Consider the following 27,720-nt stretch of genomic DNA (forward strand, 5'->3'; position numbering starts at 1 on the left):
CTTAGAAATGCACAACCTGCCAAGAGTGAATCAGGAAGAATTAGAAAATATGAATAGACCAATCACAAGCACTGAAATTGAAACTGTGATTAAAAATCTTCCAACAAACAAAAGCCCAGGAACAGATGGCTTCACAGGCGAATTCTATCAAACATTTAGATGAGGGCTAACACCTATCCTTCTCAAACTCTTCCAAAATATAGCAGAGGGAGGACCACTCCCAAACTCATTCTACGAGGCCACCATCACCCTGATACCAAAACCAGACAAGGATGTCACAAAGAAAGAAAACTACAGGCCAATATCACTGATGAACATAGATGCAAAAATCCTCAACAAAATACTAGCAAACAGAATCCAACAGACATTAAAAGCATCATACACCATGATCAAGTGGGGTTTATTCCAGGAATGCAAGAATTCTTCAGTATACACAAATCAATCAATGTGCTACACCGTATTAACAAATTGAAGGAGAAAAACCATATGGTCATCTCAATAGATGCAGAGAAAGCTTTCCACAAAATTCAACACCCACTTATGATAAAAAACTCTTCAGAAAGTAGGCATAGAGGGAACTTTCCTCAACATAATAAAGGCCATATATGACAAACCCACAGCCAACATGTCCTCAATGGTGAAAAACTGAAAGCATTTCCACTAAGATCAGGAACAAGACAAGGTTGCCCATTCTCACAACTCTTATTCAACATAGTTTTGGAACTTTTAGCCACAGCAATCAGAGAAGAAAAGGAAATAAAATGAATCCAAATTGGAAAAGAAGTAAAGCTGTCACTGTTTGCAGATGACATGATACTATACACAGAGAATCCTAAAGATGCTACCAGAAAACTACAAGGGATAATCAATGAATTTGGTAAAGTAGCAGAATACAAAATTAATGCACAGAAATCTCTGGCATTCCTATACACTAGTGATGAAAAATCTGAAAGTGAAATCAAGAAAACATTCCCATTTACCACTGCAACAAAAAGAATAAAATATCTAGGAATAAACCTACCTAAGGAGACAAAAGACCTGTATGCAGAAAATTATAAGACACTGATGAAAGAAATTAAAGATGATACAAATAGATGGAGAGATATACCATGTTCTTGGATTGGAAGAATCAACATTGTGAAAATGACTCTACTACCCAAAGCAATCTATAGATTCACTGCAATCCCTATCAAACTACCAATGGCATTTTTCACAGAACTAGAACAAAAAATTTCACAATTTGTATGGAAACACAAAAGACCCCGAATAGCCAGAGCAATCTTGAGAACAAAAAACGGAGCTGGAGGAATCAGGCTCCCTGACTTCAGACTACACTACAAAGCTACAGTAATCAAGACAGTATGGTACTGGCAAAAAAAACAGAAATATAGACCAATGGAACAGGATAGAAAGCCCAGAGATAAACCCACGCACATATGGTCACCTTATCTTTGAGAAAAGAGGCAGGAATGTATAGTGGAGAAAGGACAGCCTCTTCAATAAGTGGTGCTGGGAAAACTAGACAGGTACATGTAAAAGTATGAGATTAGAACACTCCCTAACACCATACACAAAAATAAGCTCAAAATGGATTAAAGACCTAAATGTAAGGCCAGAAACTATCAAACTCTTAGAGGAAAACATAGGCAGAACACTCTATGACATAAATCACAGCAATATCCTTTTTGACCCACCTCCTAGAGAAATGGAAATAAAAACAAAAATAAACAAATGGGACCTAATGAAACTTCAAAGCTTTTGCACAGCAAAGGAAACCATAAACAAGACCAAAAGACAACTCTCAGAATGGGAGAAAATATCTGCAAATGAAGCAACTGACAAAGGATTCATCTCCAAAATTTATAAGTAGCTCATGCAGCTCAATAACAAAAAAACAAACAACCCAATCCAAAAATGGGCAGAAGACCTAAATAGACATTTCTCCAAAGAAGATATACAGACTGCCAACAAACACATGAAAGAATGCTCAACGTCATTAATCATTAGAGAAATGCAAATCAAAACTACAATGAGATATCATCTCACACCGGTCAGAATGGCCATCATCAAAAAATCTAGAAACAATAAATGCTGGAGAGGGTGTGGAGAAAAAGGAACACTCTTGCACTGCTGGTGGGAATGTGAATTGGTACAGCCACTATGGAGAACAGTATGGAGGTTCCTTAAAAAACTACAAATAGAACTACCATATGACCCAGCAATCCCACTACTGGGCATATACCCTGAGAAAACCATAATTCAAAAAGAGTCATGTACCAAAATGTTCATTGCAGCTCTATTTACAATAACCAGGAGATGGAAACAACCTAAGTGTCCATCATTGGATGAATGGATAAAGAAGATGTGGCACATATATACAATAGAATATTACTCAGCCATAAAAAGAAATGAAATTGAGTTATTTGTAGTGAGGTGGATGAACCTAGAGTCTGTCATACAGAGTGAAGTAAGTCAGAAAGAGAAAGACAAATACCGTATGCTAACACATATATATAGAATCTAAGAAAAGAAAATGTCATGAAGAACCTAGGGATAGGACAGGAATAAAGACACAGACCTACTAGAGCATGGACTTGAGGATATGGGGAGGGGGAAGGGTAAGCTGTGACAAAGTGAGAGAGTGGCATGGACATATATACACTACCAAACGTAAAACAGATAGCTAGTGGGAAGCAACCGCATAGCACAGGGAGATCAGCCCGGTGCTTTGTGACCACCTAGATGGGTGGGATAGTGAGGGTGTGAGGGAGGGAGACGCAAGAGGGAAGAGATATGGGAACATGTGTATATGTATAACTGATTCACTTTGCTATAAAGCAGAAACTAACACACCATTATAAAGCAATTATACTCCAATGAAGATGTAAAATAAAATAAAATAAAAAATAAATAAATAAATAATAAAAGAAAAAAGAAAGAAAAGAAACCACCTCATAGAATGGATACAGAGATTAAGATTAGATAAACTAAGAAAAGCATCTAGCACAATGCCTGGTGCACAGTAGCCAGGGTATGTTGCTTCCTTTCCCTTCTGTAAGCCTACAACACTGTTCTAAATTCTGAAAATTCTGAATACCTTCCTGGACTGGTGTGTCCCTACTTACTAGAAATCCCCATATATTTTAACAACACTCCTCTTCTATTATCTCTTCTATACCAATTCATGGTAGAAGGAATCAAATTTAATTTTTACTCTCCAATGAAGAAAAAAAGATATTTCATTATTCTCATACAATGAAAAGACCACCAAAGCCAAAATGATATTTAGCAATAGAGACAGCACATTATACTCTTCATACTCAAGGAAATATCTTTTATGTTTCTAATGATTGCAAGCCAAGGGCCCAAGGTAGGTATTTGTAATGTAGCTGAAGAGTAAAATTCAGATTGCCTGCATTTCAAAGAAATGTCTCAAATTTAGTCAGAAGAATAGTTACTAGCAAGCTATTTTATTTGTTATCTAAATTGCATTCAAAAAATCTGGTTTTAATTGTATCATTTTATTTTCACAATTAATCTATGTAAAAATTATCCCCTGTACTGTAATTTCAAATGCTCACATCATGCAAACAAACAGTCCTGTTAAAGGAAATAAAAATTTTGAATCTTCAAGGTCAAGTCTCACAGTTTTCAGATAAGTGACATTATTATTTAAAGCAACAGTTCTGTGTGCATTTCCCATAAAGCGATTGTTCCCCCGACAGTGAAGTCAAGCATTTCCAGAGCAGGAACTTTTCACATTTTCAATGAGTCCCAAGAGACCAGAATTTCTGAGCTTATCCCTGCTTTGTCATTGTGCTCCCCCTCCACTGAAATTCATTTCTCCCTCTCATGTTCATGTAGTATTTTACAGCTTTTATGGATAGAATATCAAATCTAATCTACTTGTATTATATAGTTAATCATGGACTTTTGTTTCTCCACCTAGGTTTCAAACTCCTAAAACCATCAACATTTGTTGAGGTGAATGAATTGAATTTGGTTCCTAAGCACTTTGCAGATGCTGGATGCTGCAAACCTGAAATAGCAGCATCCATTCCAAACCTACACAGGAGAGTAAGGGGTCACTATGCTAACAAAATGAGAACAGGGTTTAAGACCAGCAGGTGTACGATGTACCCCTAGTGAGAAACCATGCAATCAATTTCCCATCACCGGCATCATGTTTTATGAGCTCTTCTCCAGCCCCCAGCTGTCAGAGTCACCTGCAGCTGTGGTCTACCTGAGACAATAAGTAATGTCAGACAGGAAAAATATGCGAATCACCTTGTGCTGACAGAGTATGATGTCATCATGCCAGCTTGAAACAGGTAAAGCAGCTTCCTAAATTGCTATTAAAAGACAAATATTTTCTAGTTTTTCTTCCATTCTTGACAAGTTTTCCCCACCACTATTATTAGCACTTCTGATCTTTCCATTTTCACAAGTCATATTCTAAAAAGGCTAATTTAATGACAATATTTTTTAATATAATTTAACCTTTATGGTTGGCTGATTACATGTACTCGAAAATGATTTTTAGTCATTTCTATACATGTATATCTATCACTTTCAGCCTTAACTTTAGAGACTTCTATGAGTTTGCTTATTCCTCTTTGCAAAAGGAGGATCAGCACAATGAGACAGGAAAGTTCAAGCTTCATATCCTCAACACAAATGTTTGTTTCTGAGCCTGTAACAGACCTAACTATGGCCGAAATGTAGTATTATATTGAGAATGTACAATATTTAAGACAGTATTTAAGAATCTCCTTCATTAAATGTATTTGTCTGCCTTACGCTAACACGCACCTCATGTCTACAGAGGTATTTGATATCATTCTTTCCCCTTCTGCTTTTGTTTCTTTCAGAAGCATTTTAGGACTACTGGTATAAATGGAGTTGAGATTTAACTGTTAAACAGAATTGCATTTCAGCAGCTCAAGGAACATAACTGATATGCTTGGTTTTGTTACACTTTTGATAGCAGTCAAAATGCACAGCTAGGAAAAGCCTCAAGCCTGTCATTCCCTTTCCTCTAGGAATAAATTCTATTTCCCCTGGCCCGTGGTATGAAAGTGTAGCTTATTATTTTTTTTAAACCAGAACTCTAATGATACTCAAAAAAGTCTACTGACACATTCTCATAAGTACATACATACCAATCAAAAAGGGTATTTTTCAACCCCATCACCTCATACTCAACAAAAAGCAAAGGGAAAAAAGCACAGAATCTAAAAATTAAACTGGGTGCTAGACTTGAAATCTTAGAAGCATCCTCTAGTTTTAGTATAGCTCTCTTAATATAGCCAAGTTTTTTGTTTAGTTGATTTTTTTATTTATGTATTTTTTAATGAAAAGGAAAAATAAGATCCTCTACCAGAAGCCATAAAAATCTCTCAGATGGTAACACAGATAGCCCTAAAAGTTTTTGCCTAAATTCATACACATACCTAAAATAAAACTGGCTGATTAATCTTGCTACAGTACTCTGAAAAGGAAGACATTTGAAAATACAGTGTAGTTGTGATGCTGCACTGCCTCTAATTAAGTGCAGACTAGGAAAAATTATTCTTAGTTTAGTCTATGGAAGGGAGGTGGTGGAAATTTCTCTTTGCAATTCAAAATTATTTTAAAGATTGAGTGTTTCTTTTCCAATGTCTTCATTAAACAGAGCTGTTAAGAATTGTCTCCCAACCATCCCCAAAGAGCACAAAGCTACCCAGTATTCACCCCATATGCTCGGCTTTGAAGTGTGAAGCTGTGACCATCCTACCAGACTCTTACGCCACCATCAAAGCCATCTCATTACGCCCAGCGCTGAGAGTTAAAGCACGGGGCCTTAACCACTCCAACACACACACTGCATTAACAAAGTAACCGCAATATTCCTCCCCCACATGGCTAGAACTTGAAGAAATTTTTACCATATGTACACATGCACGAGATACGAAAATTTATTGTGCTAGAACATCATTGAGAAGTACATTAAACATGCTGACTAGAACTGGATGTTATTCTAAGGGACTGGAAAAAAATAAAATGCAGCTGATCTTTATGATGAAAGAACAGAAACATTAGACTGAAAAACAAGATCAAGTGCAATTCCTAAATTGCATTTCTACTGACACATTCTGTTGTCTGTTCTTTCTTGAGGGAGCAGAAAACAATTTAGGGGGTAAAACAAAACTCTACTGCGTATCACTGGATGCTACTGTTTACTCTATCACGTTTCATTTCTAAAGGACAAATAAACTTACAAATAATGCAATGCTGATAACAGCGTCTATAATTCGAAACGAACAGTACTTGCTAAGAGAAAGTAATTTTACTGTGTTTCTGAGCTGTCAATTTACCATTGGCATGGCAGTAAAAAATAAAATGCAAAGAAGAAACTTGTTATGTATTAGTGGAAATGAGGTCAGGATAGGCATTTGATTAATTTTCATACAAAAATTAATCTGTAAAAATATTTTGAAATGTTTGTACCTAATGATCCATTCCTTTTTATTTGCTCTAGAGAAATCCTTACATTTGTATACAAGAAAGTATATTCAAGAGTGTTCACTGCTACACTACTTGTATTGGAAAAAATGAGAAACAATCTAAGGGTCTATAAATAGGGGAATAGAAAAAATGTAATATATGCATACTATGATAACTATACAACAGTTAAAAGGAATGAGCTATATGTAACACCATGGATAAATTTCCAAGATATCTTGCCGAATAAAAGTTATAGTATAAGAATCTGAAAAGAGAATGTGTGTATATATATATATATATATATATATATATATATATATATAAATAAAACTGAAGCACTTTGCTGTACACCTGAAACTAACACAACACTGTAAATCAGCTATACTTCAATAAAAAAATTAAATTAAATTAAAAAATTTAAAAAGTATAGTACAATAGCATTTATACTACAAACACGTACAAGAAATACTATATTGGATTTATGAGTACATACATAGGTATAAATAAAAGCATGGGGAAAATTCTGGATTGAGCGTGAGCATATGATACCATAACTCAGAAGGGGTGGTTCAGGGAACCAGGAATATAGTTGGTGGCCAGAGGTGAACTTTAACCTTACCTGTAATGTTTGAAATTCTGAAAAAGAGAATTAATAAAAAGTTCCAGGCAAGGTCTGGCAAATAAACAGTTGTGAGGATCCTTTGTTCTGCTGCTGTCTAGATGGAAAACTATGAGTAAGTTTCTTAATATTTCTACGTCTGTTTTCTAGCTATAGAATGAAAAAATTGGACCTATCCTCTATCCTTATCAAAAACATAAGAATTATGTGCCCCCAAACCCTTAGTAAACCACACAATTTCATGGAGATATAGGTATCCATAAAAATATGGTATATTAGTAGTCTGGGACATATTTTACACATGTGTCTTCCTTCCTTCCTTCCTCTCTCCCTCCCTCCCTCCCTTCCTTTCTTTCTATTTTTTTTTTTTTGGCTGCACTGCATGGCTTGTGGGATCTCAGTTCCCTGACCAGGGACTGAACCCGGGTCACGGCAGTGAAAGCCCAGAATCCCAACCATCAGGCCACCAGGGAACTGCCCCACACTTATGTCTTTATATCCAAGAATCCAAGAATCTTACTATTTCTTTGTATATAACATATACTTTCATGGAGATGTGTATACAAAGAGCTTGTTATTCCTTTGCAGGGAATATGCTGACATAATTACCACTCTGTGAGGACACGATATTGTTTGTTTAAAGAATTACACTTTCTTGAGTGACCTCACATATGTAACTTACACTGTATCCAGTCACTTATTTTATTCTGTCCTATGGTGCTCTCTCCTGTTTCAGGTACAGATTTCATGGTCCAGCTTTCTTGGGGGAAGGAACTCTATTATACTTCTCCTATAGTCACCATAGCATTTACTATGGTAAACGGAAACATAACAGGCACTCCAACACTGTTTGGATGTTCACAAATACCTCTCCATTTATCTTCATAACAGTTCTCTGAAATATGTGCTGAATACCATTTTGCAAATGAAGAACTGATATGGAAGAAGCTGTCTGCTCTAGGACTTAGAATTTTAGAGCTGAAAGCACTTCAGAGATCTCCTGCCCAAGTGGTTTTCAAACATCTTGTCGCGCAATCCCTTTCCTCAAAAGGTGACTTTATTTGGGATCTTGATAACATAAAACAGAGAAGAGAGATCCACTCTCTTTATGGGGAGGGGGATAGCCTGGGTCCCCACTGCTCAGCAACCCTCTCCATAAGGCCACAGAGAATCACTAAAAATAGTGACAGCTCTTTACTGGTGGGAGGTAGGGGACCAGGGGCTTTACATGTGGGCATCATTTTCTATAACCATCCTGACAGGATGATATTATTCCCCATTGTATAGATACAAAACCAAAAAGACGATAAAACAGACTAAACAATTTTCCTAAAGTCAGCTAGCAAATAAGTAGGAGACCTGGGGTTTGAACTCAGGTTTATTCAGCTGCAAAATTCTTGTTCTGTCCACTTACCATTTGGCTTCCCTGTCTAGCCATTCAATGTGATGTAACTGTTTAGATCACACTGATCAAAAACTTATCGGCAGGGCTTCCCTGGTGGCACAGTGGTTGAGAGTCCGCCTGCCGATGCAGGGGACGCGGGTTCGTGCCCCGGTCCGGGAAGATCCCACATGCCGCGGAGCGGCTGGGCCCGTGAGCCATGGCCGCTGAGCCTGCGCGTCCGGAGCCTTGCTCCGCGATGGGAGAGGCCACAACAGTGAGAGGCCCTCATACCACAAAAAAACAAACAAACAAACAAAAAACTATGGGCATGTGCATATATATATATATATATATATATATATATATATATACACACACACACACTCACACATACATACACATGTGTAAAGGGTGGGGGGCATTGGAATTGGCCTGTCGCTTCCATGTAGTACACCCTCTTTGTAAGGACTTCTCATTCCCTTTCAGGCGGGATATTAAGAAGCTGGGACTGCCCCAAAGAGTAGTTCAGATGGGACATGACTAAGCTTTGGGGATGGTCAGGAATCCTTCTGCTGGCCAATGTATCAGCAATGTGTAAACAGCCTTCAGTATAAAGCCCACTCCCCACAGCAAGGAAGAGTTAAGGTGGCTCTTCCATCCAACTACAGCTCTCCAAATGCCAAACAAATAGTTCACGTGAGGTAGCCTGGTCTCCTTGTATGTGTTCGGCTCCCCTACATCCTCCATCTTCCTGGCCACTGGCCACTGACACCACTGAACCACCTCTTAGTAGTCTCAAGCCTAGCCCTAATTCTTGCCGCTTGCCCCCAAAATAGGTCAAGTGCTCTGAACCCCATGCCCCCAAAACAGATCAAATCCTCCCACTCCCCTGCCCACAATCCCTCTCCTTTTTACCACCTCTCAGGGGATGCTCATTTCCATGTACCCATACCCACCACATTAAATCTCCTTTTGAAGGAAAATGCTTCCTGCCCACTACTGATGTTTACTTCCACGTGGAGAGAGTCCTGCTGGTCTTGCTGGCTGTTAGGAGTTAAACTGTGCCCCCTGAAAAAATTCATCTGCTGAATTCATAGCCGCCAGGACATGAGAATGTGACCTTATTTGGGAATAGGGTCATTGCAGATATAATTAGTTAACATGAGGTCATATACTGGAATGGAGTGGGGCCCTAATCCAATATGACTGGTGTCCTCATAAAAAGGGGAAATTTGGACACAGACAATATACAGGGAGAATGCTATGTGAACATAAAGAGGGCCGTCCACAAGCCAAAATGGAACAGATCCTTCCCTCACAGGACTCAGAAAAAACCAACCCTGCCGACACCCTGATCTCGGACTTCTAGCCTCCAGAACTGTGAGACAATAAATTTCTGTTGTTTAAACCACCCAGTCTGTGGCACTTCTGTTACTGCAGCCTTAGAAAATTAAAACATTGGCCTTGCTTCCTTCCAACATCCATTCCCTGATGGGGAGTTTGGGAGACAAGCTGGGTTTGCATAGGCCTACTCCCCTCTCCCCTCTTCCTTCTTAGGAGCTAGCTGTCAGCAGGAAACATACATTCCGCTCCACCCCCTCCTTGCCATTAGCTTGCCAGGGTCGGGCCTGTGCTGTCTAGTGCTGCCTGTTACTGGCTGCATGAGTCTGTCTAATTCTCCAGGTGGGGAAGCCTAGCTGTCATTTTAGTTTTAACAGTAGTAAAGTTAGTATTTCCACTTCTCATCTGCCTTTCTCTACTGTCGAATTGGTTCAAGATTTGGGAAAGGAAGAAGTGTACTATTTGGAATGCTCTCCTCCCAAACCCCACCCTGAGTCCTCATCTTCCTGGGAGCAGGGAGTGAGGTGGCCTTCCTTCTTTCTTTATTCTATTGTGATGGAATAAACTTTGTAAGTTGCTTTTCCAAGCCCTCTCCTTTTGGTTGTCAAAAATTCAAACATGAACACTGACTGTTACTTCTTCATTCTCACTATAACAATTCTATACCCCTCAAGGTAGCAAATAACTCAAGACTGTCCAGGAAACAGTCACACATAAGCTATGGGGGAAAGAGAGGCACAACAATTATCATCTTGAGATATTATCCTACTATATATTTCTTGGTTAATTAAAATTGGAGAGTGAGTTATTTAATATATGTAATTTTGAGTCGCACAATAAATGAGAACCTAATTAATAATAATGCTATAATCATTATAATAGCACATCATGATAACCATGTGTTGTCGTTATTACTATTATCACATGCTCTGGGTCTCCTGAGAAGCACACCCTTACTTGCCCACTGGAGACCAGGTGGTGGGCGCATGAGGGTGTGCAGAGACTTGGGTTGATGCACTTAATCTTATAGGTCCATCAAAGCCACTAGCATGACTATATTATTTCCTTAGAATTTTCTGATCCTAGTGGTCTTGACACTGGAAGTCACTGTATATGCTAGGAAGGAGAGACGGAAAGGAAAAGGAATTCAGGAAAAGCGTAGCCAAGGTTAGGAGTCTGGGCTGAAAAAGTTAGCATCATATCCATCATATGCTATAAATCCCCTATTAGGTCCCAATTCTCTAAAACACCATCAGCAATAACATAAATTTAATCTCTGGGCGCCATATATATATATATACTGAAAATCAGAAAACTTAGAACCCCTAAACTTTTAACATCTCCCACAGTGACCCACAGCTTGATCCTGAGTATTCTAGGAGACCCCTTCCCTAGGTGAAGTGGTGGGGGGGGTCTCCCAGTTTTAAACTATAGATTTATAGACTGGGGAAGAATTACAAGAAGTGTACAGTCAGACAGCAAAGGTTTCATGCACTCCACCTACTCATCCCAATTAGAAGATTCTTATGGTACATTTATTCCTGTCAAAATGTTCAATAAAGTCTATTCAGTATATACCAAGAGTAAAACAGGGAAGAAGGGAAAGCCAACACGAGGGTGTGTTATCAAGCTAGTCATCGCTACGAGCAACTGGGGCTTGGTCTTGCTGGAATGGGCCTTAGAATTGTCTGTCTACCAGCTCAGGTCTCCCACTGGCCAAGGGGTGCCTGTGGGGTATTAATTTACTTGGACTTCAGGTTGCTGCAGAGCCAAAGTGAGAGAAAGAGAGCAGCTTTTTCAAGTATGGATGTGTGCATCAGTTATTGCTGGTCATGGAAGAATAGGTTAGTTTATCCTAGTTCTCTCATTTGGTCTTTTCCTTTCTCATTAGTAGCTCTGTTTTACAGTGGTTGATATAATCCTGTTGCATTTATTAAGCTTGTAGCAATATGCATTTATGAACACCTGGTAACTCTCCTTCATAGTTAGAAGGTACTCAAGTTGCTGGAAATCAATTTTGATATTTTATGTACTTTCCCAATGCGCAATCCCTTTTTTTTTTCCAGCTTTTTATATGGTGGCAGTATCCTATAATTGTCAAAGTAAATGCTATGTCCTAAACTATGTTTACATATGCTTGTAAAATCAACCATTGCTTTTATGCTATGGCAATGAAGGTAGTACTAATGGTGGAGAGAACTATATCAGAACCCAACATCTAAACTGACTAATCTCAACAAAATTCAAGGCTGTTTTATGAGACAATCTCCATAGCAACTGGAGAATCAGAGTAGAAAATTCTTGAAGTGAAAAGTTGTTCCTGATTTGCCAGATCAGCCCATGTTTTGACAATCTGTAATAAGGTAATCGAAGGGTCTTAAGACTATCACACAAGTGTTGATGTTGTGTGAATCTGTCATGGCACATGTCCTCCAAGCCATGAAAATACTCAAAAAATCATCTAACAAGGCTGATAATTCTAATCAAATTCATTAATGTTGTATCTATTTTAAGATAAATCCAAAAAAACTCAATCATGTAAGAGCTAAATCTTTACTTATGTAACTTACTTAACTAGCATTTTATCTTTCCAATATTCTAAATAATGTCAATTTATAAAGCATTATATAAACCTTATTTCATTTGATTAATGACATAAAACAAAAAGCAAGTTTCCGTAGGATTTACAAATTTTATAGCTATGGTCCAGACTTTTAAAGCTGAATATTATGGGGCTTCCCTGGTGGCGCAGTGGGTGAGAGTCCGTCTGCCAATGCAGGGGACACGGGTTCGTGCCCCGGTCCGGGAAGATCCCACATGCCGCGGAGCGGCTGGGTCTGTGAGCCATGGCTGCTGAGCCTGCGTGTCTGGAGCCTATGCTCTGCAACGGGAGAGGCCACAACAGCGAGAGGCCCGTGTACCGCAAAAAAAAAGAAAACAAAAAAAACTGAATATTATGAACCTACATGTTAGTTAAGCCCATTTTCACTGGCAAATCATTGGGAGGATTTGCCTGAGCACCTTCTGCCCTGACCCCTCCCCTCCACCTTCACTCAGTCCTTCTCAGGAAGGTTTGTGTGTACATGAGAAACAAGCTCATGTTTCAGAGACGCTGGCTCCTGCAGGTGAACCATTGAGTAAGGAAGATGTGGAAAACATACAGGCAGCACGATAGCCCACAGTAATCCTTTGGAGAAATTGTCTATACAAAATTTATTGAAGCCCAGAAATTGAGACTAAATACCTTTAATATTGAGTTAGAAGTCAGAAAAAAGAATAATGTTACTGTAAATTTACCTTTGGTTCCAAATTAGGTGAATTCACTGCTCTTGAAGGATCTAAGATAATCAAAATCACCAAGAGGAATTAGAGAAGTAGGGACTTCCAAGTAGAGATGGGAGTGTAGATTCCTATGTTTACTTTCACTTCTTCCAAATATCCCAGGAAACAGATGGTAAAGAGGTCTATTTTTTAAAGCATTGATTCACTCAAACAAATAGAAATGGAAGAAGAAGCAATGGCGTTGGAACTTGGAGAGCAGATATGAGAAGAGCAGGAGATTCAGCAGACCCCAGACAGCAGAGAAGCAGCCTGACTTAGAGCACTGGTACCTGGAAATGGTCAGAACTGGTGACCTCACTCTGGGAGAGAAGGTAAAGGCATAGCTCAAAACAGGGAGAATGGTGGAAAGTCTGTTTAAGCAGTAGTTAGATCCCAACCCCTCCACACAGACAGGCAACTGGCAGAAGACACAAGAGGTAAAAACACAAGGCGTCTGGGCTGCGGGACACAGCCGAGGGTAGGGGATTCGTGAAAAGAGGGGAATTAAGGGAACATTTACACACTAAATGCGGTGACTCTTCTAGCCCTCTTCTGCAACTCAACTCCTAAATCATGGACAGCTGTGTGTATACTCCAGGCTGAAGACTGGAGAATCCTTCTCTAAGAAACCTGAACAGCCCAAGAGGAAAGACCCCAAAGATACTGAAATGGACGCTCCCTATAGAAACTACGCAGCCAGATCGGCCTACAGTTGACAAACCCCACCTAAATACTCAAATTATCCATTCAGTCCTTTAGTGTCCACTCTTAGAGTAAGCAGCCAACCAATGATGATCTGACATCTGAGGAAAGCCTTTAAAACAAACAGGAGAAAGCAACCTTGGTGGTGTGGATGCGGGGGGTGGGGCATGTTGGGGAACAGACATCATGCAGAAAGAAGAAACTGTCAAAAATTATTCACTGACACTGTATTCATGAGACATGACCAGGACATTATTTAGAATAAAAAAATAAAATGAACATTCAGAGAGTAAAAGCACTTGGAAACTAATATAGAGGAAATGAAAAACTTATTGAAGGTTTGGGAGATAAAGTAGAGGAAATTTGTAATAAATTATTATAAAAATATAAAGTGATTTTAAAAAAGAGAAAGTAAGTGTAGAGAACCAATACAAGACTTCCAATATCCAAATATGGAGCTTCCAGAAAGAATTGAGAAAATGGAAGAAATATCAATGGCAACCTAACCTTGCACCTAAAGCAATTAGAGAAAGAAGAACAAAAAAACCCCAAAGTTAGCAGAAGGAAAGAAATCATAAAGATCAGATCAGAAATAAATGAAAAAGAAATGAAGGAAACAACAGCAAAGATCAATAAAATTAAAAGCTGGTTCTTTGAGAAGATATACAAGACTGATAAACCATTAGCCAGACTCATCAAGAAAAAGGAAGAAGACTCAAATCAATAAAATTAGAAATGAAAAAAGAGAAGTAACAACTGACACTGCAGAAATACAAAGGATCATGAGAGATTACTACAAGCAACTATATGTCAATAAAATGGATAACCCGGAAGAAATGGACAAATTCTTAGAAAAGCACAACCTTCCGAGACTGAACCAGGAAGAAATAGAAAATATAAACAGACCAATCACAAGCACTGAAATTGAGACTGTAATTAAAAATCTTCCAACAAACAAAAGTCCAGGACCAGATGGCTTCACAGGCGAATTCTATCAAACATTTAGAGAAGAGCTAGCACCTATCCTTCTCAAACTCTTCCAAAATATAGCAGAGGGAGGAGCACTCCCAAACTCATCATATGAGGCCACCATCACCCTGATACCAAAACCAGAACAAATATTGCAAAGAAAGAAAACTACAGGCCAATATCACTGATGAACATAGATGCAAAAATCCTCAACAAAATACTAGCAAACAGAATCCAACAGCACATTAAAAGGATCATACACCACGATCAAGTGGGGTTTATCCCAGGAATGCAAGGATTCTTCAATATATGCAAATCAATCAATGTGATACACCATATTAACAAATTGAAGGAGAAAAATGATATGTTCATATCAACAGATGCAGAAAAAACTTTTGACAAAATTCAACACCAACTTATGATAAAAACCCTCCAGAAAGTAGGCATAGAGGGAACTTACCTCAACATAATAAAGGCCATATATGACAAATCCCACAGCCAACATCGTTCTCAATGGTGAAAAACTGAAACCATTTCCTCTAAGATGAGGAGCAAGACAACACTGTCCACTCTCACCACTATTATTCAACATAGTTTTGGAAGTTTTAGCCATGGCAATCAGAGAAGTAAAAGAAAGAAAAGGAATCCAAATTGGAAAAGAAGTAAAACTGTCACTGTTTGCAGATGACATGATACTACACATAGAGAATCCTAAAGATGCTACCAGAAAACTACTAGAGCTAAACAATGAATTTCGTAAAGTAGCAGGATACAAAATTAATGTGCAGAAATCTTGCATTCCTATACACTAATGATGAAAAATCTGAAGGAGAAATTAAGGAAACACTCCCATTTACCACTGCAACAAAAAGAATAAAATACCTAGGATAAACCTACCTAAGGAGACAAAAGACCTGTATGCAGAAAACTATAAGACACTGATGAAAGAAATTAAAGATGATATAAACAGATGGAGAGTTATACCATGTTTTTGGATTGGAAGAATCAACATTGTGAAAATGACTAAACTACCCAAAGCAATCTACAGATTCAATGCAATCCCTACCAAACTACCAATGGCATTTTTCACAGAACTAGAACAAAAATTTCACTGTTTGTATGGAAACACAAAAGACCTCGAATAGCCAAAGCAATCTTGAGAAAGAAAAACAGAGCTGGAGGAATCAGGTTCCCAGACTTCATACTATACTGCAAAGCTACAGTAATCAAAACAGGATGGTACTGGCACAAAAACAGAAATATACATCAATGGAACAGGATAGAAAGCCCAGAGATAAACCCACGCACATATGATCACCTTATTTTTGATAAAGGAGGCAAGAATATACAATGGAGAAAAGACAGCCTCTTCAATAAGTTGTGCCAGGAAAACTGGACACCTACATGTAAAAGAATGAAATTAGAACACTCCCTAACACCATACACAAATAGAAACTCAAAATGGATTAAAGACCTAAATGTAAGGCCAGACACTATCAAACTCTTAGAGGAAAACGTAGGCAGAACACTCTCTGACATAAATCACAGCAAGATCCTTTTGGACCCACCTCCTAGAGAAATGGAAACAAAAATAAACAAATGGGACCTAATGAAACTTCAAAGCTTTTGCACAGCAAAAGAAACCATAAACAAGATGAAAAGACAACCCTCAGAATTGGAGAAAATTTTTGCAAATGAAGCAACTGACAAAGGATTCATCTCCAAAATTTATGAGCAGCTCATGCAGCTCAATATCCTAAAAACAAACAACCCAATCCAAAAATGGGCAGAAGACCTAAATAGACATTTCTCCAAGGAAGATATACAGATTGACAACAAACACATGAAAGGATGCTCAACATCACTAATCATTAGAGAAATGCAAACCAAAATTACAATGAGGTATCACCTCACACCAGTTAGAATGGGCATCATCAGAAAATCTACAAACAACAAATGCTGGAGAGGGTGTGGAGAAAAGGGAACCCTCTTGCACTGTTGGTGGGAATGTAAACTGATAGAGCCACTATGGAGAACAGTATGGAGGTTCCTCAAAAAACTAAAAATAGGACTACCATACGACCCAGCAATCCCACTACTGGGCATATACCCTGAGAAAACCATAATTCAAAAAGAGTCATGTACCACAATGTTCATTGCAGCTCTATTTACAACAGCCAGGACATGGAAGCAACCTAAGTGTCCATCATCAGATGAATGGATAAAGAAGATGTGGCACATATATACAATGGAATATTACTCAGCCATAAAAAGAAACAAAATTGAGTTATTTGTAGTGAAGTGGATGGACCTAGAGACTGTCATGCAGAGTGAAGTAAGTCAGAAAGAGAAAAATAAATACCGTATGCTAACACATATATATGGAATCTAAAAAAAAAAAGAAAATGGTTCTGAAGAACCTAGGGGCCGGACAGGAATAAAGAGGCAGACGTAGAGAATGGACTTGAGGACACAAGGAGGGGGAAGGGTAAGCTGGGACAAAGTGAGAAAGTGGCATGGACTTATATATACACTACCAAATGTAAAATAGATAGCTAGTGGGAAGCAGCCGCATAGCACAGGGAGATCAGCTTGGTGCTTTGTGACCACCTAGAGGGGTGGGATAGGGAGGGTGGGAGGGAGATGCAAGAGGGAGGAGAAATGGGGATATATGTATATGTATAGCTGCTTCACTTTGTTATAAAGCAGAAACTAACACACCATTTTAAAGCAATTATACTCCAATAAAGATGTTAAAAAAAAATATATCAATGAAATAACTCAAGAGAACTTCCAGCACTGGGGAACAAGTTTCAAGAATTCAAAGGGTCTACCAGTTATCCAGCATAATGAATGAAAACAGACGTATACAAAGGCACATCACAGAAATTCCAGAACACTAGGAACAAAGTGAAGATCTTACAAGCTTCCAGTGAGAAGTGACAGGTCACATACAGAGATCAGGAATCATAATGCTTCAAAAGTCTCAATAGCAACATGGAAATGAGAATTGATACAACATCATCAAAATAAAGGAAAATTATTTGTAACCTATTATTCTATACCTAGCTAAACTAAAAATTAAGTGTGAAGGTAGAATAATGGCATTTTCAGACATGTAAGTTCTCAAAAATGTACTCTCCCTGCCCCCACCCCACTTTTTTTTGGAAAGCTAGTAGAGGATATGTTCCACCAAAACAAGGACATAAAAGAAGGGGGAAAAAAAGAGAAGATATGGGATTCAGGAACCAGGGGATCCAAAATAGAGAAAGATGAAGGGAACACCCAGGATAAAAGTAATGGAAGATGCCATGATGACAGTCATCCTCAACAAATTGAGAGTAAATTGTCCTAACTGAACCAGATCAGAGAGTTCTAGAAGAAAGTTGGGGTTTTTTTTGGCCACACTGTGCGGCTTGTGGGATCTTAGTTCCCCAACTAGGGATCGAACCCAGGCCCTCAGCAGTGAGATCGCAGAGTCCTAACCACTGGACCACCAGGGAATTCCCCTAAAAGATAGTTTTTTTTTTTTTTTTTAAGAAGATGAAATTTATAGAACAGTCAATACATGGTGTGTTCTATCTGAATGCATGGAGAGATGTCATTAGTGACAGAGTGTGGGGTTAAACCAGTGGTAAGTATATAAAAAAGTAAGCAAACAATCAAAAAGATAATGATCAATTGCAGCAAAAAGAAAACGTTGTACAGAAAGGGTAAAATAATAACGTTGTAAATACTTCATTGTAAATAATGTTTACACAGTTATAATAATGTGACCACTAATTACTGTTCCAAGATATAACTATATGGTGAGGAAGGAGAATTCGGAAGTAAGTGGGAAACGTGTGTGTGTGTGTGTGTGCGCGCGCGCGCGCATGCGTGAGTGCTGGGGGTGAGAGGTGGGTGAAAGGAAGCTAAATTCTCATCTTCTGAAGTGAGAAGTCAACAGATAATGCCTAAAACTTAAAAAAACAAGAAGTACCAATACAGGTATGATATTCAGATATCTGTATTTGAATCCTAAATAATAAAAGAGTTGAAAGTACTTGGCTCAGGGGAGAAGGAAACTGAAGTGTGTACAGAGTGAGGAGGAAAGGGAAGTTATGTAGGTCTAGAGTTTGGGGAACAAACCCTGTAGATTTGACTTTTAACCATGTTCATGTATCATTTTGATAACAACAAAAAGAAGCAAAGAGAGGAACGGAAGGAGGAAAGAAGGGAGAGAGAGAAGGATGGAATGGAGAAGGGAAAAAGGGAGGAGGAGAAAAATTTTAGAGACATAATACAGATAAAAATGAAATGGAGCCTAATAGATCAAATGTGGTTTTATAGAAAATGAAAACCAAAGTCCAAAACATTTTTTTTAATTATAAGCTTTAAATAAATATAGACTAGATCTATGTGTCACCTTTTTTTACATGGCAGCATCTGTAAGTGAAGACACTTTCATACCACTGCTCATACCCCAACCTCCTATGGAGTCTCCCCATTCTCTCCATTCTCTATTATCTTAGGCCACCATCACCTTTCCAGACTGATCTACCTGCTCATTGTCCATTCTCTATCATACACACAAAGTTATCTTTCTAATGTTCAAAGCCAATCATAGACTTTCTTTCTTAAAACTCTTCCAACAGTTTCCACTGCGTTTAGGATAAAGTGTGAACTCCTTAACCTGGCATATAAGACTTCATGACCTTGCCTCTGATTACCTCTGGAGCTTCATTTCTTAACCTTCCCACCCCACCCCATCTCTAAGTTTCAGCCAGCAACACTGCAGTCCTTTCAGGTCCTTAAGCCCAGGCTGCTTCCACCTCTAGGACTCTGCATTGCTGTGCCCTTTATTCTAGAAGTTCTTAAACTAAAATTATATGCAAAATTATGAGTGTGTGTATCTATGTATGTATATACAAATGCACATCATAAAAACTTACAAGTGATTTTGACATTATTTATAAGTCCCCTGAACATGAACTTTGGACCTCACTTTAAGAATCCCCTCTTAAGGAATAAGCAAGCTTCCAGCTGCTATCAAAAAGCTCTAAAATAGAGTTTCCCTGGTGGCGCAGTGGTTAAGAATCTGCCTGCCAATGCAGGGGACACAGGTTTGAGCCCTGGTCTGGGAAGATCCCACATGACGCAGATCAACTGGGCCCGTGAGCCACAACTACTGAGCCTGCGCGTCTGGAGCTTGCGCTCTGCAACAAGAGAGGCTGCGACAGTGAGAAGCCCGCGCACCGCGATGAGGAGTGGCCCCTGCTCGCCACAACTAGAGAAAGCCCTCACACAGAAACGAAGACCCAACACAGCCAAAAATAAATAAATAAATTTTTTTTTAAAAAAGCTCTAAAATATATATTATCCAGAATTTTTGCATATAAAACATACATGAATTACACATGTCAATATCAACTATCTTCTATGTCACTGGAATGTTCTCCATTGCCCTTCCTCCCAAAGAAAGTTAGTTAAATTATTATTTTAACATGGTTTCCCTGACAAGGGGTTACTCTAGTGAAAAACATCCTGTCACTGTTCTGAAAACAGTGAGATCCTAGAACATGAATACTTCTGCCTCATACGAATGCCTGAGCATGCTGTTACCAAAAAAACAAAAAAAACACAAACCAAAAAAAATTGGATGATATTAGACAAACAGCTGTGTAGAAAGGAGAATGTAAAAATAAAAACTGCATGTTGGAGCATCAAAATAGTAACCATGTACAGTATATGACTGGTTTTAATCAGATGAAGATTGAAGCTATTACATTTCAAATCGAATGTTATAAATTAGTTCAAGAATGCAGCTGAGCTCTCATTTAATTAGAAATGTCCATCTTTAAATCATGAGGTACAGTAGCTGCCAATGAAGCAAAAGGGCAAAGGAAGGGAGAAATACTGTGTCCAGACCCTCCTGTTGTCAACTGTCTCCTACTCTGGCCAAACATCTGGGGTGGACTAGTCCTGATGTAATGAAGAACTTCATGTACTAGCTAATTTGAGATTTAATGTAATTGAACATAATTTTTTTGAAGACATTAAAATCATTATTCTGGTCTGGACAATTCTGAACTCTTCATTTTTGTGTGAAATGCATTTTCCCCCATGCTGAATTTTAACTCTTTCTTAGATGAAAAGTAAAGCAAATTTTGGGCCATGATTTCTCTGGGAAATAATCCATCCATTGTCAGGTTCATGTTAAAATGCAACACATGGAATGAGATACACCTTTGGAAACAAGTCTCATTTCATATTTCTAGTGCTTGATGGAGCTCAGCTAGAGTCCAAATCTACATCCCAAATGTTAGACATTTCCCTATTACCTAAAAGTGAGGCACCACCACAGAGGATTTCTGAGGTCATACAGAGAAGTTTGCAATCATCCTAAGGTGGACTTTTCCCCAAAGGTTAAAGTCTCTGCATCTCATAATTAACTAGCTAGACAGTCCAGGCAAAAGGTCTTTCTTTTCTCCCAATTTGCTTAATTCAAAAACACCTCAAGTGACATAGCTCAAATTTTCCAAATTAAACTTGCCCATGGGGCTGAAATCAAGCATGTGACAGTTCAGTTCTAAAGAAAACCTTAAAGAGCGTTGTGCACAAGGAAAAAAGAAAAAAAAATCAGAGGAAAAAGGGGTAGGAGTTAACATTTAAGTGGGTTTTCAACCTCATCATTACTCCTGCTCAAGACAATAGGACACAGATGGGTGAAACACACCATCGTCCTGCCCTGAAGAGTCTAAAGAACTCATTAGAGACTACTGCTGTCTCCTCATGGTCTATCGTGAATTTGTAAGGGTCACAATGGTTGATTTGCTGCATCCTACAGCATTTAGTGTTCCACAGCGTCATGGGGTAGAAAGTGGAAGGATGAGTCACAGCGACACAGTGTGCCACTGCAACCCATGGAAGCTTACTGTTGATACAATTCTTCAAGGTTGACTTTTCCCAGGGAACTGAGGAGTGATTATATTGTCACAACCTGTTCTGACTTGTAAAAATCGTTTCCATTAAGGAATAACACACTACCCCAAACTTTCTCTTACTTCTGGCCACAGCTCCACACTCTTCCACTCCAACACCAGAGAGAGGGTAAATGGGAATCAGGTCCACTGCTCCCAGGCAAGGATGGATCCCCTCTTGAACCTCCATATCAATTGACTGGAAGGCCTCCAGGCAGGCAGCCAGAACGGAATTGCCTTAAAAAAAAAAAAAAATCATTAAACTTTCAATCGCATCTAAAGAAGTAGCTATATTTATTATTGTCCCACCAGTTGTTTTTCTGTAATATGTAGAGAAGATTGTTTATCCATCCAAAATAAAAATGAAAGACCCAACATTTCCCCTCTCCCCACCTCCCAAGTGTCACAAAGTTTCACATTTCTTCTAACTCCTTACTCCCCAAAGTGGAGGAAGTATACAAAGTTTATCAGTCTTAAGAAACTTTGTATTGTATTTTTTTTACAATTGGTTACTTTAAATTTTTTCAATTTTATCAGATTAATCTGATAAAATTCCTTGTTATTTTCAGAATATTTTATGAATTTATAATAAAATATACACACAAACATAAATTTTTAAAAGCGTAAGTATTTTAGTTCTGCTCTTATAATTAGATTTTTCATTAAATTATTCTATCTAAATACATATTATAGACACATCAGAGTGTTATGTTATTACCATGAGTTTTTATTTGCAGTGCAGTATGATCATTTGGCAAGAGAGCTAAACAATAAGGAAGGTAATCGGTCCTACATCTGCTGGGAACTATCTATCAGCTCTTTGTTTTCCAAACAAATATACCTTTTGAAAAATCTGCTAAGTTGAAGTCAAGTTTATTTGAAAATATTTTAGGACTTCCCTGGTGGCGCAGTGGTAAAGAATCCGCCTGCCAATGCAGCGGACACAGGTTTGAGGCCTGGTCCGGGAAGATCCTACATGCCGTGGAGCAACTAAGCCCGTGAGCCACAGCTACTGAGCCTGTGCTCTAGAGCCCACGAGCCACAACTACTGAAGCCCGCACACCTAGAGCCGGTGCTCCCCAACAAGAGAAGCCACCACAATGAGAAGCCCACACACCACAACAAAGAGTAGCCCCCGCTCGCAGCAACTAGAGAAAACGCACGCACAGCAACCAGGACCCAACGCAACCAAAAATTAATTAATTAATTAATTTTTTTTAAAAAAGAAAATATTTTAAACCCTTTACCAAGCAATACTAAAATAATACAGGTTTTTGTTTAAACAATTATGAACCTTCAAATTCAAGTTGTCCCACTAAACCTTACAACAGAAGACTTGAAACCCATTTCATTTCACCCAGTGGACCAACTCAAGATGTCAGGCTCCCAACCTAAAACACAACTGCTTAGCATGTTTCATTCCATGTCAACTTATCAGTGAAATCAAGGCTGACTTCAACACTATTACTTCACAGGTTAAAACATGAAGATATTTTTCTTAACCACAAAGGATATGTGATCATCTTCAAGGAAAGAATGTTATTAAATATTGGATCCCCCAAGGTTCATTTTAATGAAGAGGAAATGGGAAATGTTTGAGCGGTACATGTTCACAAAAATGATGAAATGCAGTTTTGAGGTAGACTCCCTATGTAATGGAGGGGAGTATCCAGATTAACACAGGCAATCAGTGATTAAAGGGCATTCAGGTGTACCTGAAGCTGACCCTTCACCAAAAGACATATGTAAAAAAAATAGAAACTGAAATCTTACCTAACTCAGCAACAGAAGCTGCTATTGTAATGACTGATCTGTTGTACCCTTGATCAGAAAATACGTTGAGCACTGATACCTCAGGATGTTTCTGTCCTATAAAGAAAGCAACACATAAATGCAAGAATTTTCTTCTGTGATGAAATCTTAATACTTTATTTCTTCTGATATAATTAAATAGAAAGTGTTTAAGAGAAAACTTCTAGGGGGTGACCTCTGAAGTGACACTGACTAATCATGAAATTTGTAGACAGTAACATCCACTTCTTACAGTGCTTCCTATACAAGCAGATGGCTCAGCTCAGATACGAGGCTTTGGTGTCTATGAGAGAACTTTTCTGGCACTTGCTTCTGAACTTGCCAAAGTTCTCTTAACTCAGTCTAAGACAGTAGCTCTTCTTTCAATCGCCAAATCATATCACTCTAAATTCTGTTCCTTATCAATCTCATCTTCTAGGCCTTGTCAATTTTTCCTTCCAAACCCAGAAATCAAAATCTAACATCTGGAAAAACTAGGATAGGCCAATTAGTGCCTGGAGCAGAGGTTTCTGGGATACAGGCACCTGCCTATTAGAAACTGTTCTGACTCCACCATCTCCTTTTCAAAGGACACCAACAGCCTTCAGATGTTAATGACTTCCAGCCTTCAGCAGCTTGTGACTCACTTGAATGTGTAACCTGAAGGAGAAAGCTGCCATACCCTCGTATGGCAACCACACATAACCCTCTAGTTATTTTTGAAGTTTACAAGCCTGGTTCAGGCTCCTTAAAAGTTCCTCGTATGCCTACAAAAGCAAATTCAGAGTGAAGGACAAAAGTTTTCAGACGGTAATTAAAGCTTTCACTATGCCATTATATCTTTGTCGCCCTGTCCCCTGGCAGTTTAACAATTAATCTTTTCAGAGGAGAGGAAAAATAAGTTACCCGCAGCAACTACAGAGCTTACAGCAGCCCCGCACTATTAATTTTAATAACATGAAAAGATAAACTTATGTCACTCACTCATAGCCAAATGAGCATCTACAGAGACCTGCCCTGGTATAGGTCTAAAATTTATAATTCAGCTTTCTTTCCATAAGACCTTTTAGGTCATTTAAATGTTTTCACATTGCTTAATTGGAAAAAATATAGGTGATATAGTTTTATTCCACTCACTTAAAAATAAATGCCTTTAAAGTATCTGTAAAACAGCAGGTCATTTTCTTAACTAGTGCTACCTTCCCTGCATTTTTAAAACTATGAAAGATGGGTAGCAACACGATCATACAACCTCTTTTTATGTATTTTTTTCAACATACTTAAGCTTTTAGAAGAAATGATTTGATTTGATTTTTTCTTTCTAAATCTTCTTCTGAAAAGCTTTTATTCTCAGTTTCATATGATTCAATTGAATCAAATGCTGAAAGAAACACTCTCTCCTGAAATTTCTTAAGCATGCATATAGAAAAAAAATTACTGTTGGCAGGAGGAGCTGTCAGTATGAACCTCAGCAGAAGTAAATTGTTTGGTATTTGTAATGCAGTGTAATAGCTATAATTCCGTTTGAGCTGCTGTCACTAATAAGCTGATAAAAACTGTGAGTTGAGACCCAGGCGTCCATCAGTGTGTGGCTTCCACAAATGTCTCTGCCCAGTCACTGAATCATGGAATATGTCTCTGCACATTCACCCAATCCCACTAGATGTACTATCTGACAATGAGGGGCCCAAGCTGGCTCTTACGGCAAAGAGAATGCAAAAGCACAGCTGCACACTGACTCCAGAGGAGCTTTCTTTTTTTTTTTTTTTTTTTTTTTTTATAAATTTATTTATTTTTTTATTTTTGGCTGTGTTGGGTCTTCGTTTCTGTGCGAGGGCTTTCTCTAGTTGCGGCGAGCGGGGGCCACTCTTCATCGCGGTGCGCAGGCCTCTCACTGTCGCGGCCTCTCTTGTTGCGGAGCACAGGCTCCAGACGCGCAGGCTCAGTAGTTGTGGCACACGGGCTTAGTCGCTCCGCGGCACGTGGGATCTTCCCAGACCAGGGCTCGAACCCGTGTCACCTGCATTGGCAGGCAGATTCTCAACCACTGCGCCACCAGGGAAGCCCCAGAGGAGCTTTCTTATTAGAAATTATCAGGAATTTTCACAGACATTTCCAGCTCCCTCAAAGTTGCAAGACAGTAACTTAAATGTGCTCAGCGTTAGCAATGGGCTGGGGGAAAACACTTCTCTCTCATGAAAAGCAATAACCAAATAAAAAATGACAATCAGAAATTAAAATCAACTGTCTCAAATGCTTTAGGGCTGTGACTCTAGCGTTCACCTGTTGCCGAAAAGCTGTTGATTTCAAATAACAAAGTTAAGTGATTGTAAGTCTGTAAATACACTATGTCCTGTGTATGTGTGAAAGTAAAAACAAATGTCTAGAACTGTATGTCATCACATGAACATTTTAACAAGGGTTAAAAAAAAAGAAAGAGTAGTATGTCTTATAGTAAATACTGGCCCAGGGAGTAAGGAGGCTTGAGTTTCAGTCTTCTGAATTGAATCGCAGAGTAATCATACACACATCACTTAAATGCAACTGCCTAAGAGTCTTTATGCGTAGAAAATGGAGTAGAAATATTAATGCTGCAATGACAGCATGGGCTTTGATGGCAGGAGTGCTTTTGAAGAGGACTTGGTATTTGGTAAGTTTATTTTTTATTTAACCTGCTGAATAAAAAGCATAATATACAATTATGCTCATTCTATTAATGATCACATAAATGGCCCATAAGGGAAACATTAAACCTTTATGTAAATATATCCTCCTCAGGAGCCTGCCAATATCCTGAATAATGTGCATTTCAGACACTCTCACCAATGTGAAGAAATATGCTGGGGATTGTATGCAGGCGTTTGGAGAAGAGCATATGTGCACATCTGAGTAAGTCGTCTATCTCAGTATCCTGGAGTCCTGCAGAAGCTGTAACAGCCCAAGAACAAGGGGGGAAATTCAGGAAGAAAGAAGAAGAGCGTTCTATAGACATTGTTAGCAGAGTACAAAAATTACTGTATTATCAAAACACTACATATTCACTTCAATTGCCTGTTGTTCCTACCATTTTTTTCCAGAAGAGCCGCTTTCGCTACATTCTCAACAATGTATTTTCTTCTGGCTTCCGAAATGTTTAATAAACAGACAGCCAAACGGAGCCCCAGTCTGGAAGAAGACATGGTAATTTTCTTCTAGAATAGGAGAAAAATAAGCCTTCATTTTGGTTTCTACAGTTCATTCATATTTTCATGTTCATTAAACTTTTTAAAAAAATCATAGCTTTTTGGAAACCAGGCAGTCATAATATGAATACTTCACTATTTCATTCCTCAGTAACACCTAAAGGATAAAATCCTCAGATTGACTCAACCAGGAAACCATGTATATGTGGTCATGCACATATGAACATATGAAGATAGCAACAACACTATAAAGTATCCATCAAGTTACTCAGTCTGAATTCTGTCCTGTGAAACTTCTTCATTAAAGTATGTTACTCCTTTTAAGAACTGTCTTCCACAGTTTAATCCTATTTTCAAAGAGGCATGATACTTTCGTTAAATGAGATTACTGGGGAAATGCAGAAAAGAGAAATGAGGCAGATTACTTAATATGCTGATTCTTACAAAAACTACTCTGACAGAGAGAAAGGGTGTCTCTACAGGCCATGCCATGGGCAGTATATGAACTAACAAAAGGGGCTCATTTGGGGGCTTTAAATGACAACTATATGACTAAATTTCTCTTGTACTTTGATCTCCATAGTCCCTATAACAGCTTAAAATCTTGTTTCACAGGACTCTGTACCTTGAACTGAAAGCTGACATGGACTACTCTGATATGTTACTCAATAATCAGCCAAAAATGTGACTGATTTTGTTGAAAATGGAATGATTCCACACAAGCTTTGGTGGTTGCTTTGATTCTCCTTAGTACTCTAGAATGGCATTTTCAACTAGTTATCTTTCTATACCCCGAATGATACTATGAACTAAAGAAATTTCAATATCTCAAAACAAAAAGAAAATAATTCCCCTTTTTAAGATCGGGCCATCCTATTTCCGCCTCTTTTAAATATAGCTAAAAGTGAATGTGGCCCTCATGAACTCGATCAGCAAATGTTTGATGAGGGTCATTTTGTGCCA

At 38.5% G+C, this 27,720-nt stretch overlaps 1 protein-coding gene across 9 annotated transcripts in view; it reads right to left on the reverse strand.

The window, feature by feature from the left end:
- The window catches only part of FTCDNL1 (formiminotransferase cyclodeaminase N-terminal like), a 94,214-nt gene that overhangs the window by 19,326 nt on the left and 47,168 nt on the right, over positions 1–27,720 (reverse strand). For 6 of the 9 annotated variants that reach the window (XR_007478456.1, XM_033430564.2, XM_033430547.2 and 3 more), the window contains exons 2-5: positions 26,640–26,766; positions 26,399–26,503; positions 23,558–23,653; positions 21,869–22,021 (exon numbers count right to left, since the gene is read on the reverse strand). Coding sequence is in view for 7 of the 9 variants with exons in the window: in XM_033430564.2 (XP_033286455.2) it covers positions 21,869–22,021; positions 23,558–23,653; positions 26,399–26,503; positions 26,640–26,754 (469 nt within the window). In the remaining 2 variants the exon portion in view is untranslated. The remainder of the gene's footprint in view (positions 1–21,868; positions 22,022–23,557; positions 23,654–26,398; positions 26,504–26,639; positions 26,767–27,720) is intronic. The other 3 variants (XR_004483885.2, XM_049712329.1, XM_049712331.1) reach the window with 2 other exon arrangements.

The sequence above is a fragment of the Orcinus orca genome, chromosome 7 (assembly GCF_937001465.1).
Source record: "Orcinus orca chromosome 7, mOrcOrc1.1, whole genome shotgun sequence".
Lineage (NCBI taxonomy): Eukaryota > Metazoa > Chordata > Mammalia > Artiodactyla > Delphinidae > Orcinus > Orcinus orca.